We start from the raw sequence: 17,777 nt of genomic DNA, 5'->3' as shown, positions 1-17,777 counted from the left end.
TTTTCAAATATCGTTTAGTCATCCAAATTTAAGGATTCAGAACAGTATGATAGTGCATCTGACACCTTTGAACTAATAGTTTGCGTTGCTAAAAGTACCTTCATTTTTTCTTTGTGATATTTGATGTGTGTTTTTTCGTATTTTTGTACAAAGTATTTCCATTTAATAGGTACCATGTTTTCATCAAATATTATTTTCCAATCTCCCAAAGTATTACGACACAAATTCAGCATATGAGCTTGGTCAAGTATAATATGCACAATCGTTTCTGATCCCGGGTGCTTAAAAAAAGGTTTGAGATTAGTTAAAGTAAAATCAGCTCCTAAATATTTGGCCGTTGAAAAATTTTAAACCGTGTACCATCAAAATTCAACGTTTTAACTATCACTTCATAGTCACACAAGTGATCAAGACAAGCATTTACTAAATTTGCTTTTTCTATGGATCCAATACCATTTATTAAAAATAACCTACTGGCACTTTACAATTTGAGTTTATAGAAACTAACATAAATACAAGAGCTTGCGTGGCTTTTGGTCAACTATCACAACATTCAGAACCAGTACCATAATTTACATGACCTATCAATCTGTCACCTTTAAACACAATATTTTCTTTAATGTGCATTTTATCCATCATCAATGCACTAATTAATTTTTGTCTTTACTTTTCATTTCATTAACCTTAATTTATACTGCTTTAAGGGATTCTTATATGAAACCAGGCTTAGCATCAACAGAATAATACCATTTTCTTCGAGTGCTTGGGTATAGTAGAGCATCTTTAAAAGTTTGACGTAGTTATAGGCATCTAGCGAATAGAAATTAAGTGTTTAAGTTCCTGGGTGAAGTTGCCTTTTAAGGAGCTGAGCTTCTACATCAGGTACACAATCCTTTTAATAAAAAATATAACAATAAAATTAAAGTGTTAATAATTAATTTATTAATTGGCGTTTTAATCGACCTGGCATGGCACTGAAGTTGCAGTTATGCATAGACATTTTTTAGTCAAGGTATAAAGTCTTTAAATCATTCCACCAAGCTAATGGATTTTCATGACGTTCAGTTGGTGGTTCATTAAAATATTTGTCTATTTCTATAATTCCAGCCGCTTGAGGATTTTGGACTACTCTATAACAGTCGAATTCTTGGTTAGATTAGTTCGATTTATTTTTTGGTAGATTTAGACGGTTAAAATACCTAGATATATCAAGGACAGACTTCATCTCATCTACAGTTCTTTCAGCATATGTATAACGTAATTTGTGTTTGAAAAACAAGTCAAATGCTAATATAAATTACTTTATTGAAGAAGGGATGAATTTTTTGAGACACCAAAGAACTGAATATTGAAATCCTGCGAGAGAATCATCAGAAGAAATGCAATTTTCTTGGAAAAAAAGCGGTGGCATTACATCCTTCGCACGATTTTAAATGCGATTATTAAGATTAAGGTTTGACGTCAGAAATTGGAATACAGTGCAGTTCTGTGTGTTTGGACATGATTGAATTACATACGACAGTAAGTACGACAAAACACTAGAAGAGCTTATTTTGAATAATACAAAGAGGTCAGTAAACTATTTATCACCAATATTTCAAAATAAATTGTCACCATCGGTGACACAAGGTGATGATAATAAACATTTTGTATTGGTCTGGTTGCGCTGGTCACTCTGTCACTATTGTCACTATCACTAACATTTAGATAATTCTATTGAACTATATTTGATAACTGAAATGTTCACCAGTCATAAGACCAATGTGTTAGAAAAAGACAACAGATAAATATGGTGATGCTATTTTTTTTTTATCACACATAATTATATGAATTGATTACCAAAACATTTTAAATTCGTTGTTCGTTTAACGTTTTGACTTTTGTTCTGCTTTCAGCGTTTTTAAATTTTTTAAAAAAAATTAAAATAGTGTGCACTGTGCAGTTAAGACTTAAAATGTTGAATTTTTGTAGTGCCTTTAATTGTGCTAGCTCTAGTGATGTTGGAAAAGACTTGTAATTTCACAAGTTTATTAAGTTATTATATAGTGTTATTTACTCATTGATCATTTTAAACAGATTTACATCTATTATTTTAATATTCAAGGTTCCCTCTTAAAGATAAAGAGAGGCTTCAAAAATGGGTGCATGCTGTTCGAAGGAAAGATTTTAATCCTAGTTCCAATTCAACTTTATGTAGTTCACATTTCATTATTTCAATGAAACTGACTTCTATTCAGTAGTTGTAAGTGGAAAATAAAATGTTAGTCAAATCTGCTGTACCAACTGTATTTGATTTCCCAAATCATTTAACTCCAAAAATTTACAATTTCTGATTTAAATAAATATTTTGATAGTTTATTTTAACTGCAATATCTTTTTTTATTAATTTATAATTTTATTGTCATTACAGAAAAAATATCTAGCTAAAGTCAACTCAACATAAGTTACATTAGTTAACTTAACAGATCATATAACTCCAAGGTTATGAATATAATTAAAGTATCTACAATGTATCATAGTATGTTTAAAAATTTATTTTTTTTAGGACATTTTGGTCATGAAATGTATTGCAAATTTTGTTTACTGGATATTCCCAGTATTAATATTTCCTAAATTATAAATCTACAATATTAAGCTTAAGTTAGGAAAGTAGTAAGTACACTTCCTATCTAATAATCTGTGGCAACAATTAATAAATATTTTTCTTATTAATTTATATATTAATAAATTAACAAGACAGAGACAATATGTGGGTATAATGTCCTCTATATTAAAACTATAAACAGTATTAACTATTAATTATTGTTAATGGCATTGAAAACATTTAAATAAAATGTATAACAATCTATAGACTTTATTCGGAATGAGATCGTACCTCGGTGGCAACCAGTTTTTATCGAGCGACACTGCGACAGTCAGCCAACACCTGTTTGTCCACCTCACCGTGTCAACTATCTGTACGCCTGCTGTGTAGTAAAGCCACGCCCATGCGCACAAGTTGGTACGATATCATTCCAAATAGAGTATAGTTATGATTTAAAAAAAATTTTGATTAACTTTTGATGGTTTCAGACGATTTCGACGTTTGTTAAAAATTAATCCAACCTTTAGAAATACCTTTTCACAAGAAACTGACGTTGTCATATTACAGTGTTTCTCTCTTGACAATAAACTTAAATTTGGGTGGTTAAATCTATACTCATTCCACCAGTTTAGTGGATCACCTGTCCTTAATAATAGGTCTTCTTCTATATATTTATTGACTTATACGATGTCTTAAGATGTATAAGATTATTGAGATGTAATTTTTGACTTTGTTGTATCAATACTATTTCAAATACAAAATTCATTGTTTTCAATCTGGATATTATTGGTAATTGTTATTATTTGGTCTTGTGGTTTATCTTTTTTTTCTTGGCTATTTGAGTTGTATTTATTATTTTATTTTTGTTCGGATATGCTATATTTTCAGATAATGAAATTGCTTAAATTTAGGAATCCAAAAATATACAAATTGTTAGTGTTACTTTTTTCAAAATTTAAAAACCACTTTTTAAGTCAATTTTTAATTTAACAATATTTTATGCCACGTAAATATCAAAATCTTAAGTATACATAAAATTTAATTAATACATTACATTAATAAGAATTTGCAAAATAGATATAAGATATTTATATGGATTCTTATTTATTATTAATATGATTCAGGCTCTCAACGCCAGTGTTAACTCATACAACAACAAAAACTTACGTGGCCACACGATACAGTATAAATCACAAGCAATTAAAGATAGCCAACAAATAACACCACTTTTATCGTCAATGCTGAACCAGTAGACACAAGATGCCAGAATTATTTGTATGTTTATAAATTGACAACCCTTAACTAATAATACAAAATAAATACATTAATTTACAAGTAAGAGTTGCTGAACCATAATTACCAGATGATATAATACGAATAAAATAAAAAACAATTGCCGATCACAGCATACAACAAAAGGGTATAACAATTACGCATATGGTTTTATAACAAAAAAAAAAAAACTGCCAACAGTGTCGCCTAGAAAAAATAAGTATTGTCTTAGAGACTAGTTTTTATACATTTAAAGCTCTACGTTGCTACCACCGATAACACTACTACTACAAACAGGAGAACAGTGGCGATAGAAACTTAGTAGGTACAGTGGCGGTTTTTGGGGTAAGGCAAGTGAGGTGGCGCCTCACCTAAAATTTTGTGATAAATAATACTCAAAATGTGAATTTCTTGGTTCACTAATAGCATATATTTCGCTAATAATTTTTAATGTATTTACGACTTTATTTGAGAAAAAATGCTTCTTCGTTTCACTTTAATCATTCCGTGTATATTATCAAAAATATCGATAAACCGATAAGAAATGTACGAAATAATTAGTACGTAAACGTCGTAAACGAATTCCGGTATTTCAGCTTATTTCCACTGATGTCAGAGAGGCACCGTTTTACGTCACCTCTGATTTTGTACTTGTGTACACAAATTACACACACATACATATGTATGGGAATGCACGCGACTGGGTAATTAAATAGAATTACGCATGGGCAATAATTATAGTGAGGCAAGTTTTGTCATCGCCTCTACGTACTGAAAATAGATTTACTATTGTAGTCGGCGTCAGCCCGCAGCCACGGCTAAGAACACTTTGGCAATGCGGCACGTTCAACAAAAAAATAAACAATCAATTGTTATTGTTGTAATACATATGTATATGTCACTATATATAATTAAAATTATATTATATTATAACTAATTTTATAATTTTAAATTCCATTCTTACTGTTTAATTTTTGTTATGATAGGAGGGGAAGGGTATACATAATTCGTCTCACTAAAAAAATACAACCAAAATCGCCACTGAGTAGGTACATAATGCGCCAAACACACAAAATATAACATACAGCAAAATATATACAAACCCCGCTGTAGTTGTTTAATACAAATCAATATATTACCTAACAACAATACATTTTGTATTTAATTGTAACAAACGGATTTTATAAGTGTATCATTAATTTGAAACGCTGGCTCTTGTAGTACCTATCCTGACTTCACCGATTTAGATTTTTGTTACTTTTGATATAATATTTGACTTGTTTATCACAACACTGCTACTGAAGTAATTCATCTTTCAATGTTCTACTTGCATTTGTGATTTTTAACGCTTATTAATTTTGTTAATTGTCGACTTCTCGTGAAACTCCGTTTTTATCACCCTGTCATTCTACAACACCATCTCTCTGTAGGTTTAAAATTTTTTGTCTATTACAAGGATTTTTTGATCCAATACAACAAGGTAAATTCAATTTGGGACCATATTTATTTTTTTTCTTTTCGGTCTTCTTAGTCTTTTTCAATGCGCAAATACTTTTGTTAACATTTTTTCTGGTCGAAATTCGTTTTTTCTTCGTTAATGTTTGAGATATTTCTACTTTATTGTCCAACTCAGAAAACATTTCATTCAGATTATTATTGCCGTCCCTAAAACATAATTATTTTTTTATAGCTTACATAAATAAACACGTTTAATCTGTTTTTACGTGATTAATTGGAAATTTTCAGCAGATGAATGTTTGTTTAATTTTTCTAATTCCAATGGTTTTTGATGATTTAATAATGGTTCTTCATAATCTTTCTTACTATTACTTGCAGAAACTACTTGTTTTTGTTCAGATTCGATTTTTTTATCCTTGTTTTGTATCGTTTCATTAAGTTTCTCAATTTCCATTTTGAATTGATGTTCTTTTAAATAATTTTAAAATGTTTCATATTATTAAAATTATATTTAAATAAATATTATTTTACCTCGTATTTGGAAGTTTTTCAATTCATATTCTTTATACAGAATTGCTGTTTCGTATGATTCTAATTGAGCGTTAGCGTCATCCAATTGTTGTTGGTATTGTTTCCTTGTGTCATCTAGACATTTGTTTATTATCATATCCTTATTGTAATAAATCTGTTCTGTGTCACATAATTCTTTCTTTGCTGCCTTTTCTTTTTTTTTTAACAGTAGTTTCATTTCATTCAGTTGACGTTGAAGATTTTCTTTATCAAATAAAAAACCAAAACATTGTGTTGAGACTTTTGATTTACCAAAACAAGAACAGTTATCAGAAGCGCTAACAAGAGAATTTTTCTTGAAATCCATCTGGCATGGATTATTGCTAATTTTATCGGAATCACATGAACTAATACAACTATTACAGTTATCACATTGTTTAGATTTGCAAGAATTGGAATTATTTGTAATAGAGTGAAATGTTGATGTTATAGGCTGACATATGATCGGACACATATGTGTCTGTGAACCAGCGTCAACTAGGTTTAAATGTATTATTTGTTCACCATCATTAGCATTTCTCGCAATCTTACATGACATCAAATTTGGATTACTGAGTCTGTAATCATAATGTATACAATTATATCATAAATATAGAATAATATAGTATACAATATCATCGAAATTCTTTATTTTTAATTTCTTAAGTTCAATAAATCAAAGTTAATCTACATTTTACAAAATATTTTTTAGATTTAATTTTACGACTGTATTGTTGAGAATAATAAGCCAATTTTATATAGTGCTTTTTGAGAAGTGATACAAATCTAAAATCACGTGTACAATAAAAACAAATATTTTTAATATATAAAGGAACAAAGCCTAAATAAAAAAAAATGTAAAATAAACATCAACAATTGACTTACTAATTGAAAATTATTAAAAGAATTATATCGTTAATATAAAATAACCATTTTCATACAATCTATAAATTAAAAGATAGTATGATTTACGAAACCAATAACCTGTTATTATCGACATTCAGACACTTTTCTTGAGGACACGAATAATCATACATTATACTACAATATTTTTCATTTATTTTATCTTTAAGATGCGTTTCATTATTTAATTTTAACTTTATCTCTTCTAGTTCTCGTTCAGTGCATGTTAGTTTTTCAGTCGTTATTTCCAATTTCGTGTTAATACATTTTATCTCTAGATCAAAATGACTTATTTCATCATTTGCAATCAATAGTTTCTCGTTGCATGCAGCTAAATCTTTTCGCACGTGATTCTCCTCTTTGTTGACACATATTATGTTTTCATTTAATTCATTAATTTTTTCCAAGAATTTACAGTTTTCACTTTTCAGATGATCACATTCCTGAGTTAAATCATGGAGTGTCATTTTATATTCTCTATCGATTTCGTTAATTTTAGTTTCTAACATTTTAATTATCATTTGTGATTCTGATAGATCTTTATTACTCATCATACATTGATTTGTTAAAATATCATGTTGTACTTTATAACATTCTATGTCTTTTTCATAGTTTTTAATGTTATGTTCTAATTGTTGAATTTTTTGAATTTGGCAATCGTTTTTATTTTTTAGAGATTCTTTAGTATAAGCTAGTTCAGATATGGTAATAGCTAATTTATTTTTTTGTGTATTAATCATACTATTAAATTCCTTTAGTTTTAGTTCTGCTTCATATTTTTCAGTTTTAAGTTTGGAAATTTCCTCTGTATACAACAATTTGTGATCTTCAATACCTTTTATTATAGTTTCTAAATCATATATTTTTTTGCATAAATCATCAATATAAATAGCTTTTTTGCAATTATAATTTTTTTCATTTTGTAAATTATTTTCAAGATTTAAATTTAGTAAAATTAAATCGTTACATTTATTGTTACAAATATTATTTAACTTTTTTGATTTTTCTAACTTTTTTTCCAAATTGCTTAATTTAAATTCCATCTCCTGTTTAATTATTATTCCAGCTTCAATAATTTGACATTTTTTACTTAATTCTTTTTTAATACATTTACTTTCGTCAATCCTCAAGTTTAAACAGTATTCCACGTTGTTCAACTGTTCTTTTAGCTCATCTGATTTCTTCAACAACTCTTTATATTCAATTATTTTAGACAATAAATCTTTTGAAACTTTGTCTATATTACAACTCAAAAAGTTATTATGTTTAATGATTTCTTTGAGTTTATCAGCGAGAATAGATAAATCTGTTTTCATTCTGCATAACTCAGAATCTTTATTCTTAGACATTTTTCGTTCTTCGTTTAATGATTTAAAACAACATTCAAATTTCTCTTGGTTATATTTTAACGCTGAACTATGTATTTCCATTTCCTCGATTAAAGAACAAATAGTAATCCTTGATTGTTTCAATAGTTTATTATTTGGGTTGCATGGTTCTTTTGAACAAAATTCTTCAATTTCACACAACAATTGTTGTGCTTTACAAGAAATATTATTTTTATTTATACAGTCTGGTAGTGGTTTGTTTTCATATGAGCATTTAGCAATACAAGAATTTGAACAATAACTTGGCCTTTCCTATACATTTACAGATTATTTCTTAATGTATCTGAGTTATTTACAACATTTATTAAAAATACACATACCAATTTAATAACTTCATTGTTTTTTTCAGACAACAAAGAACTTAACAAATTTATTTTGTCTAAATCATTTTTTTCGTGGTTATTCCGCATTAGAATTTCATCAATAAAACTATTTATGGTTAAACATGTTTAAATAATAAATAATTTAATATTTTTTAGTTTTAATACTTACTGGTTTCCATTTCCTAAGACTTGTTCATCATTTTTTAAATTTTGGTTTTCCGTTTTTAGATTAGTTTTTTTATTAAATATGGTACAGTTATCAATCATGTAATTAGAATTATGTTTACACTCTTCTCCAATACAATTATCCATACTTTAAAGTTGAATAGAAATTATTAATTTTTTTTTTTTTAACCATGTACAAAATTACTAAAATAATTGAACTTAAACAATTTGTTATTCATACATTATAATTGTAATTTCGTTTGTTTCTATGGAAATTATATTTCTAAGAAATAATCAATTTCTTAAATTATTAAGGTTCAGAGATTAAGTGAAAAAAATTTAAATTGTAAGAAAACAATTTGAACAATTTAATAATGACTTAGATAAAAATAATGGAGTATTAATAAAGTAGTGGACAAACATTTTGCGGGGTAACCCTGTACCACTTCACTCCGCTTGTTAAAACTTTAAATACGTATAACTCATAAACTACTAGCTTTAAATTCGATTTTTATGTATCAAAATAGGTATTCAGAAAATTATTCTGCTGTGGAATATGAAATTAAAACTTTATGTTGTCATTCCAAAAAGTAAAAAACTTAAAAAAAAATATAAGGATAAAAAATATTTTCAAAAATATGAATACTTTTTGAAATAAATGAGTGTTTTATAATAAAAGAATCACCCTGTATACCATTAATATATGTTGGATGTATGCTAACGCACTTTTTATCACTTGATAAAATCTGCTATATGTCAATGAACTAATGTCTAAAATAAAATGTTGCTCATGATAAATATAGATATTTATAACCTTACTGAAATCGCAGATAAGCATATATAATATATTAAATTGAAGGTATAAAGTTATCATTGCGTTCATTTTATCATATGACGTGGTGCTAAGTGCACACGTTTTAGATTTGTTTTATTTTTTTTTTTTTGATATATATTATTGATACTATGGAACAAGGTAAGTATATTTTTAGAAGTTTTAAACATTTATGTATACTAATTTTTTATTTTTAAATTTTTAAAATTGATTTTCTAATATTTTGTTAATTCAAAAGGGTAGTCTTAAAAATGTATTCATTTTTACAATTTGAAATACATACAAACTATAGTTAAACTAAAGAACTATACAGATAAAAAAAAAAATTTGCGACTATTTGCTTTTGCGCTTAAAATTTATATTTTTCTAGAGACTAGTTATTGAGAGAGTGGTGTAATAAATTTGAAATTTCGCGATCTATTTGAATTATTGCGGAATAAAGGACTATTAAATGTTACTAATGCAGTAAAAAATAAATTTAAAAAAAACTAAATCCTAGCCTATGTATGGTTATATGATTATTGTTTTCATAGTCATCTTCAAACATGTCAAAACTATAAAGTAATATAATTGTTTACTATTATATTGACTATCTAATTACCGCCTCGAGGCACCGTTCATTTGGTGACCTTTGAACAGTAGATAACCGTTAGCGGCATAATGTCATCTAATCGGCCAAATAAAAATAAACCTTCCATCGACCATACACCTATACAGTATGCCTCAAATATCCCAGTGCCAACTATCAAAATCGTCAAAACATCTACCTCTAATAATTCAAACAATAACGGATCCGGCTGGACCCTACAAACCAAGCATTCTTAATCTCCGGGTACGTCCCCCCAACCAAAAGGGAATAAAACAAACAATGTTTTCTTTACGCCAAACCGTTATGAAGTCTTAAATATTGATGACGATACTAACGAAAGCAACGAAATGACCACCGAATCTGTCCCCCGACCACCATTACCACCGCCAATATTTATCACATCAGCAATTAATTACATTGATTTCTGTAATCAAATAAAATCGATTTCTGGCGATGAAGGATTTTTATTTAAATCTACATCTAAAAACCTCAAATTATCATTATACTCGTCCAACTCTTTTCGCCAAATAATCAAGTTACTTAACGACAGTTCCATCGAATATCACACATATCAATCTAAAGAAGACAAGCCTTACCGCGTTGTCTTAAACCTTCACCACTCAACCTTTACGGACTACATCACACAATCACACAAGAATTAACTGAACTCGGTTATTCTGAAAGAAATGTCACAAACAAAAAAGAGGTTATCAAATGATCCACTACCACTTTTTTTCATAGATCTCAATCCGGAAACTAATAATCCCGACATATTTAAACTTGAAACACTATTCTACTCAAAAATTAAGATAGAAGAACCCCATACTAGACGTGATCTCCTCCAATGTCATCGGTGTCAAGACTATGGACATACTCGTTCATATTGTAACCGTAAACCAAGATGCGTACGCTGTGGACAAGATCACCTATCATCTGACATGTGCGAAAAAAGCAAAGACCTGCCAGCTATCTGTGCTCTATGTGGAGAGGGTCACCTATCAAACTACAAAGGATGCACGGTCCATAAACAACTCCAAAAATCAAGAACCACGAAAATCGCAGAGCAACGCCAAACGAAGTCTTCAACTACAGATTCACCAAATTCCATCTCCAATCAACCAAACAACATCGTCCAAGATTCATCATCATCTTAAAACTTAACGGGTAAGTCACTCAGCACCACCACTAACCTACAATATACATACTCCGACACTATTAAATCCCCAATACCTCAAAATGAACAATACCCTACCTCCTCCGAAACTACACTTTTCACTCAAATATCATCTTTCTTGGAAAATTTACAATCACTTATTACACCACTTATAAGTCTCCTTACCACTCTTATTAACAAAATAATCTCAAAAAATAACTGCTAATAATATAATTAACTCCTCGTTGCTTATACTTACCTGGAATGCTAATGGGCTAAAACAACATAAAGATGAATTCCTTTTTCTACTTCAAGACAAAAATATCGATATAGCGCTAATATCTGAGACTCATTTCACCCCAAACTCCTGTTTCAACATTTATGGTTATAAGGCGTACTTTGCCTGTAATCCAGATGCCACATCTCACGCTGGCGCAGCAATATATATCAAATCCAATCTATCCCACCACCCTCTACCTCCTTATATTTTTCCACATATTCAAGCTTCCGGTGTTTCGATTATAACATAAAACAATATACCTATAAATATATCTTCTATATATAGCCCTCCTGGTCCTGGTATAAACGCAGGCCAGTTCTCAGATTATTTCTCAACCCTAGGTCACCGATTTATTTCAGGTGGAGATTTTAATGCTAAAAACCCAAAGTGGGGGAACTGTTCTCCCAACACTGAAGGTAGGGCTTTACTGAACTGCATAACCAATAACAACTTATCAACATTAGCTCCCCCTAATTCTACTTATTGGCCCTCCTAATACAATAGACTACTCGACATCTTGGACTTTTTTGTTTACAAACTGCCTAGTAATATTCATAGCACTATAAGCAAACTTTTTATGACCTATCCTTTGATCACACACAAACCTTACTTGAAATTGGATTAAGCCCCATTATACCAAAAAGAAAAACACTTACTCCTGGTCGAATGAATTGGTCAATCTTTAAAGAAACTTTAAATAACAATATAAAACTAAACATTTCCTTAAAAACAATAGATGAAATAAATGAAGCGATGGATTCTCTAACGTCATCAATACAGTCAGCTGCTTTGTGTGCCTCCATTACAAAAACTAACCCATCTTTGCATAATAATATACCGAAACACATCAAAATTTTATTGTTAGAAAAACGTAAGGCTAGAGCCAAGTGGCAAAATTTAAAATACCCCACTGATAAGATTAAACTCAATCAGTTAAGTAACAAACTTAAAAAGGTAATTCGAAAACATAAAAATGATTCCTATAATTCATACGTTGATGCTCTTACCTATGGAAGGCAACCAAATCCCTACTACGGTTAAACCAACCTTCTCCCCTTCACAAAGTAGACAACTCCTGGACTATCACAGACCTTGAAAAAGTTAACATGTTTGCTGAGCATCTATCTAAATGCTTTACTTCTCACGATATACAGCCTAATGTATCACAACTAGAAATAGTGGATAGCTCTCTTCATTCACCCCTTCCTATGTCACTTCCTGCTAAATACACCTTTCCTGGAGAAATTGAATACATTATCAAACAGCTTCCTATTAAAAAATCACCCGGTCATGATTTAATTAGTAATGTCATCACAAAGAACTTACCCAATAAAATCATTATTTTTTTGTCACACGTATTTAACGCCATCTTCAGACTATCATACTTCCCAAGCACTTGGAAATAATCGGTCGTCATTTTAATCCCTAAACCCAACAAACCGCCACAAGACCCTGCCTCATACAGACCTATAAGTCTTCTCCCAACCTTTTCTAAAATATTTTAGAAAATTGTTTTAAAAAAATTCCTTCCTCTCACTTCCTCCAAAAATATAATACCACACACTCAATTCGGATTCAGACCAAAACACTCAACAATGCATCAATTACATAGAACAGTCAATATCATGTCCAGCTCACTGGAAAAAAAAAACAATTTTGTACAGCAGTATTCCTAGACATATCCCAAGCCTTTGACCGGGTTTGACATGATGGTCTATTGTATAAACTTATAAAGTCCTTACCCGCCCCTTATTTTTTTTTAAATAAATCATACCTGTCAAATCGTTCTCCGCCTAAAAACCACCTACTCAACCCGTTACACTATTAAAGCTGGAGTCCCACAAGGAAGCGATATCGCACCATTCCTTTACTCGATTTTCACTCATGACATACCCAAGACTTTCTATACCTCTCTAGGTACATACGCTGACGACACGCTAATAACTGCCTCCCACAAAAACCACGTTACAGCCAGTGAAATGTTCCAAAACCATTTAAATATGATCAGCCTATGGGCAAACAGGTAGAAAATCAAAATAAACGAAACTAATTCTGTCCAAGTAACCTTCACATTAAGAAATCTCGATGCTTCACCTGTTACACTAAATAATTTAATAACTCCAACGGCAAACGAAGTCAAATATCTTGGTCTAATCCTAGATAAACGACTAACCTGGAGCCCACACATTAAACATAAACGTAAAACTGTTAACTCTAGACTTTATATCCTTAGACCACTCTTAAAATCCAAACTTTCCCTACCCAATAAACTTATTATTTATAAATCAATAATCCGACCAGTTTGGACATACGGTATTCAGTTATGGGGCACTGCAAAGCCATCCGATATCAAAACGCTTCAGGCCTTCCAATCCTTATGCCTACGAGTAATAACATCTTCCCATTGGTACTTCACAAACAATAATCTTCATAAAGATCTAAAAATTTTTACACTCAATTAATTAGCAAAATTATATTACTCTACATTTCACAACAGCTTAAACTCTTACAGTAACCCATTAATAAAACAACTATCCTCCAATTCACTTCCTGGTAATGTACGCAGAAGACTCAAAAGACAGTGGCCTAGAGACCAACTAAAATAAAAAAAAAAAAAATTATAATAATATTTAAAGTGTACCCGGTCGGGTGGTACTGCTGAGTGCCTGCCCATAAATGTTAATCTCCTGTCACCAACCATTATAAGATATCAAATTTGCTTATTGTACTAATTTTTGTATAGATTGTAAATTATTTTAAATAAAAAAAAAAATATATCAATATTAGGCGTGGTTCAAAATTACGTACCTGTGATATATACCCAACATACGATAATATATTATTAGCAAAAGAAAAGTGCTATCCTGTCCGATCCATTAAATATAATATCAGACAACGATTTATTCTTGTTTTCTTTGGTACCAATTCAGTTTAATGGATGAAAAGGTGTTTGTGATATGGGAAAATCCCTGACCTTCATCAACTAGGTTTTGTCGGTAAATTCAATTTATGTTGATGAAAGAGACGATTGAAAATACAAAAAAAGAAGTTGAAGTCATTGAAACTCAAATAAGTAGTTTATCACCAACAATTGTCACATTTCAAGATAATATTTTAAGCGTTAAACATAAATTAATATTTTCAATGGTGGATGGTAAGGTAAATAAAAATAATAGCTTAATAAACAATAACCTCCAATTTTGTTATTTTTAATAAAATCAACATAAATAATTTGTTAACAGGTGTGTTATTCGATGACTAATACATCTAGTCAATTGTGTTATATTTGTGGATACACTCCAAAAAAATATAAATATTGAAAAAGTAAAAAACATATTAACTAATTCCGAAAATTTCAAATTTGGTCTATCCACATTGCACGCATAGATTCGATTTTTAGAATGTATATTGCACGAATCATATAGACTAGAATTTAAAACCTGGCAGGTATACCTAAATATATTACTTAATTTTAAAATGAATTAATTTAAAAAATTTAATACTTTTATAAAAAGTAAATAAATATTAAAAAAAAAACAATATTTTTTAATAATTAGTGTATAATATAAAAAAATATTACACATACCTACTGTTTTTTTACTTCGCAAAAATATAATACACTTTTAATTTAATCTAATATTTATAGGTTAGATTAAACGACAGTAAATTACTTTTCGCGACGAAGAAAAAAGATGTGTAAGACAGGTTTAGATTGGAAATGGGGTTATTGGTTGATATCGTATTATAAGGTATATTATGCAAAATAGTTATATATTTACTATTACATTAGTATTTACTTATACTACTATATATCTACATATGTTTATATTTACAGGGCATGGGACGACAAATGATGGTAATACTGCTCGACGATTTTTTAAAAATGCGGAAAAATCAGCTGAAATTACCGGTATAAACTTAGATTTGATTCAACGATTTGGAGTTATGCTATCAGTATTATCTATATTTTATGAAATAGATGTTATTGCTTTTGAAGTCTACAGTTTAGAAACTGGCCAACGTTTTGTACAACTTTATGCCTGCCAGTATCCACAAAATTCTTATTCATAGAGCAGATGTTATTCGACACGCACTTTTTCTAATAGGTATATAATTTTATCATTATACATTTTATATTTGTATTAGTACTTTAGAAAACTAATAATTTCTATTTCATTAATTTTAAAGTCAATTGTCAGAAGAGGCTCAAAAATGTCGCAATAAGGACTTTGAAAATTATCGAGAACACCACAAAAATAACCAAATTCGAAAATATTGATTTTCTTCGAGGATATTAATTTAGGTAAGCTAGATTTCATTTCCTACCACTGCCTGTCGTCAAGATTTGTCTTGTCCGGCTCAAATACATACCAGTATACAATATTTTAAAATTTTCCGCTAAAAATCATTGTCATGATTCTGAAGCGGCGAGAATATTTGGAAATATAAATATTTCCGGATGTCATTCGAGCTGAAATGTTTTTAAAAAAATCGGAGAGTTACATTTATTATCAAAATATAACAATGAAGCAAATTTTTGAGTTGCTACTAAAACCATTTTTGCGTTGGCGTTTGTCCCATTATGTGATTTAGATATGGCTGTAGATGAGTTAGTATAATAAGTTAGTGCCCCATCAAAATGTGTGGCCTACAGACTGGCCTTGTCCTGACATAAGCCTGAACCAAGAGCTGAGGATAGGGATACAGCTATAACCGGCAGTGCCCTAGAAAACCGGAAAGATGATTAAATGCATCCAAATAAACCTGAACTGCTGCAAAGCAGCCCAGACTCTGCTACACCAAGTAGCAGCCGAGAAGTCATCTGACTTCATATTCGCAAGCGAACCAAACCGAGATGAAGGTCCAAACTAGTACATGGACACAATGGGCAAAGCCGCAATCGTTAACACTAAGCGATCAAGACTTGACGACGAAGGTACCGGGGAAGCGGGTTTTAGGTGGGTCTCAGCGCATGGAATAAGACTCTATTCGTGCTACTGGTCATCCAACTCCACGTTCCCGGAATATTTGGATTTCCTAACCAGACTAGAGTACAGCATAAGAAGCGAGCGAAGCGAGGCTATCATAACAGGCGACTTCAACGCTAAACATACAGACTGGGGATCGCCGAGAAGTGAACAGCGAGGAGAAGCTTTGGCCGACCTGATAAACGCCTTACGGCTGGCTATCTGCAACGAGGGCAATAGCAGCACTTTCAACAAAGGGAGTATATTAGATCTGACTTTAGCAACTCCCAACTTAACTCGCAAGGTATCAGGATGGAGAGTGTCAGACGAAGAGTTGATCAGTGACCATTCCTACATAGTCTTCGATGTACATCTTGGCGCTGCAAAAAATGAAGCACAGAATTCTAGATTCCCGAAAATAGATTTCAAAATGCTGGAATCAGCACTCACCACCGAACGTTTTAACCAAGTTACATCCTGTAACGAAGCCGAAGAAAGTGCGCTGGCCCTCACAGAAGCAATACACGCCTCTCGTAATTAACTCCAGCCGGCAAGAGAGCTAGAAAATCAGTCCACTGGTGGACCCCTGAAATCGGCATACTCCGAAAAACAGCCAACCATCTGCGCAGGGTCTTCCAAAGAAAGAGGAAACGGGCCGGACTCAGAAATAGTAAAGCTGAAGAGGAGAACGCGAAGGCAGCGAGGAGCCTAGTGCACGCTATAAAGAGGGCGAAGAAAGACGCTTGGAGGAAGCTCTGTGACCTTGTAGAACACGACACTTGGAGACTACCATACAAACTAGTCATGGATAAGTTGTCGAGACCGCCCCCCATTCCGAAACTCAACGCCACAGGACGCATAGAGTATATCGTCAACGGATTATTTCCACAGCACCCAAGAAGGGAGACCATCTTTGGGCACCGTTACCCGTTGCTGGACGAAGCCCATTGGAGAATAAGCCCCACAGAGCTAAAATCCGCAGCAAGCCGGTTGAGGAACAAGATAGCACCAGAAACGTATTACTCAGCGTCTACAACTTCTGTCTGGCGGAGGGGATTTTCCCGCATAAATGGAAAATAGCCAGGCTGGTACTCCTACGAAAAGGCGACAAACCCCTTAGCGAACCATCTTCTTACAGGCCCCTATGCCTACTAGACTACCTGGGAAAGCTGTTCGAGAAAATCCTGGACACTCGTCTGCGGCGCCATTTAGAGGATACCGGAGGACTGGACGATATGCAATTCGGTTTCCGTAAGGCCCATTTCACACAGAACGGTTTTGTCCGTGCGGATTTTATTCGTACGATTTTCCTCC

At 31.3% G+C, this 17,777-nt stretch overlaps 1 protein-coding gene and 1 pseudogene across 1 annotated transcript; one reads left to right on the top strand and one right to left on the bottom strand.

Moving 5' to 3' along the window:
• Positions 1 to 1,954: 1,954 nt before the first annotated feature.
• LOC113557658 lies at positions 1,955 to 2,333 on the top strand (annotated as a pseudogene).
• A 2,926-nt stretch (positions 2,334 to 5,259) lies between these two features.
• Positions 5,260 to 8,789, bottom strand: LOC113557657 (putative leucine-rich repeat-containing protein DDB_G0290503). The gene is made up of 6 exons (XM_026963222.1): positions 8,647 to 8,789; positions 8,481 to 8,583; positions 6,848 to 8,406; positions 5,846 to 6,441; positions 5,581 to 5,782; positions 5,260 to 5,521 (listed from the first exon to the last, which is right to left on the bottom strand). Exons 1-6 carry the CDS (start codon positions 8,787 to 8,789, stop codon positions 5,260 to 5,262), a joined length of 2,865 nt encoding a protein of 954 aa, XP_026819023.1.
• Between the last annotated feature and the right edge of the window lie 8,988 nt (positions 8,790 to 17,777).

This window comes from Rhopalosiphum maidis, chromosome 3 (assembly GCF_003676215.2).
Source record: "Rhopalosiphum maidis isolate BTI-1 chromosome 3, ASM367621v3, whole genome shotgun sequence".
NCBI lineage: Eukaryota > Metazoa > Arthropoda > Insecta > Hemiptera > Aphididae > Rhopalosiphum > Rhopalosiphum maidis.
This window is presented reverse-complemented; position numbering and strand designations above follow the sequence as displayed.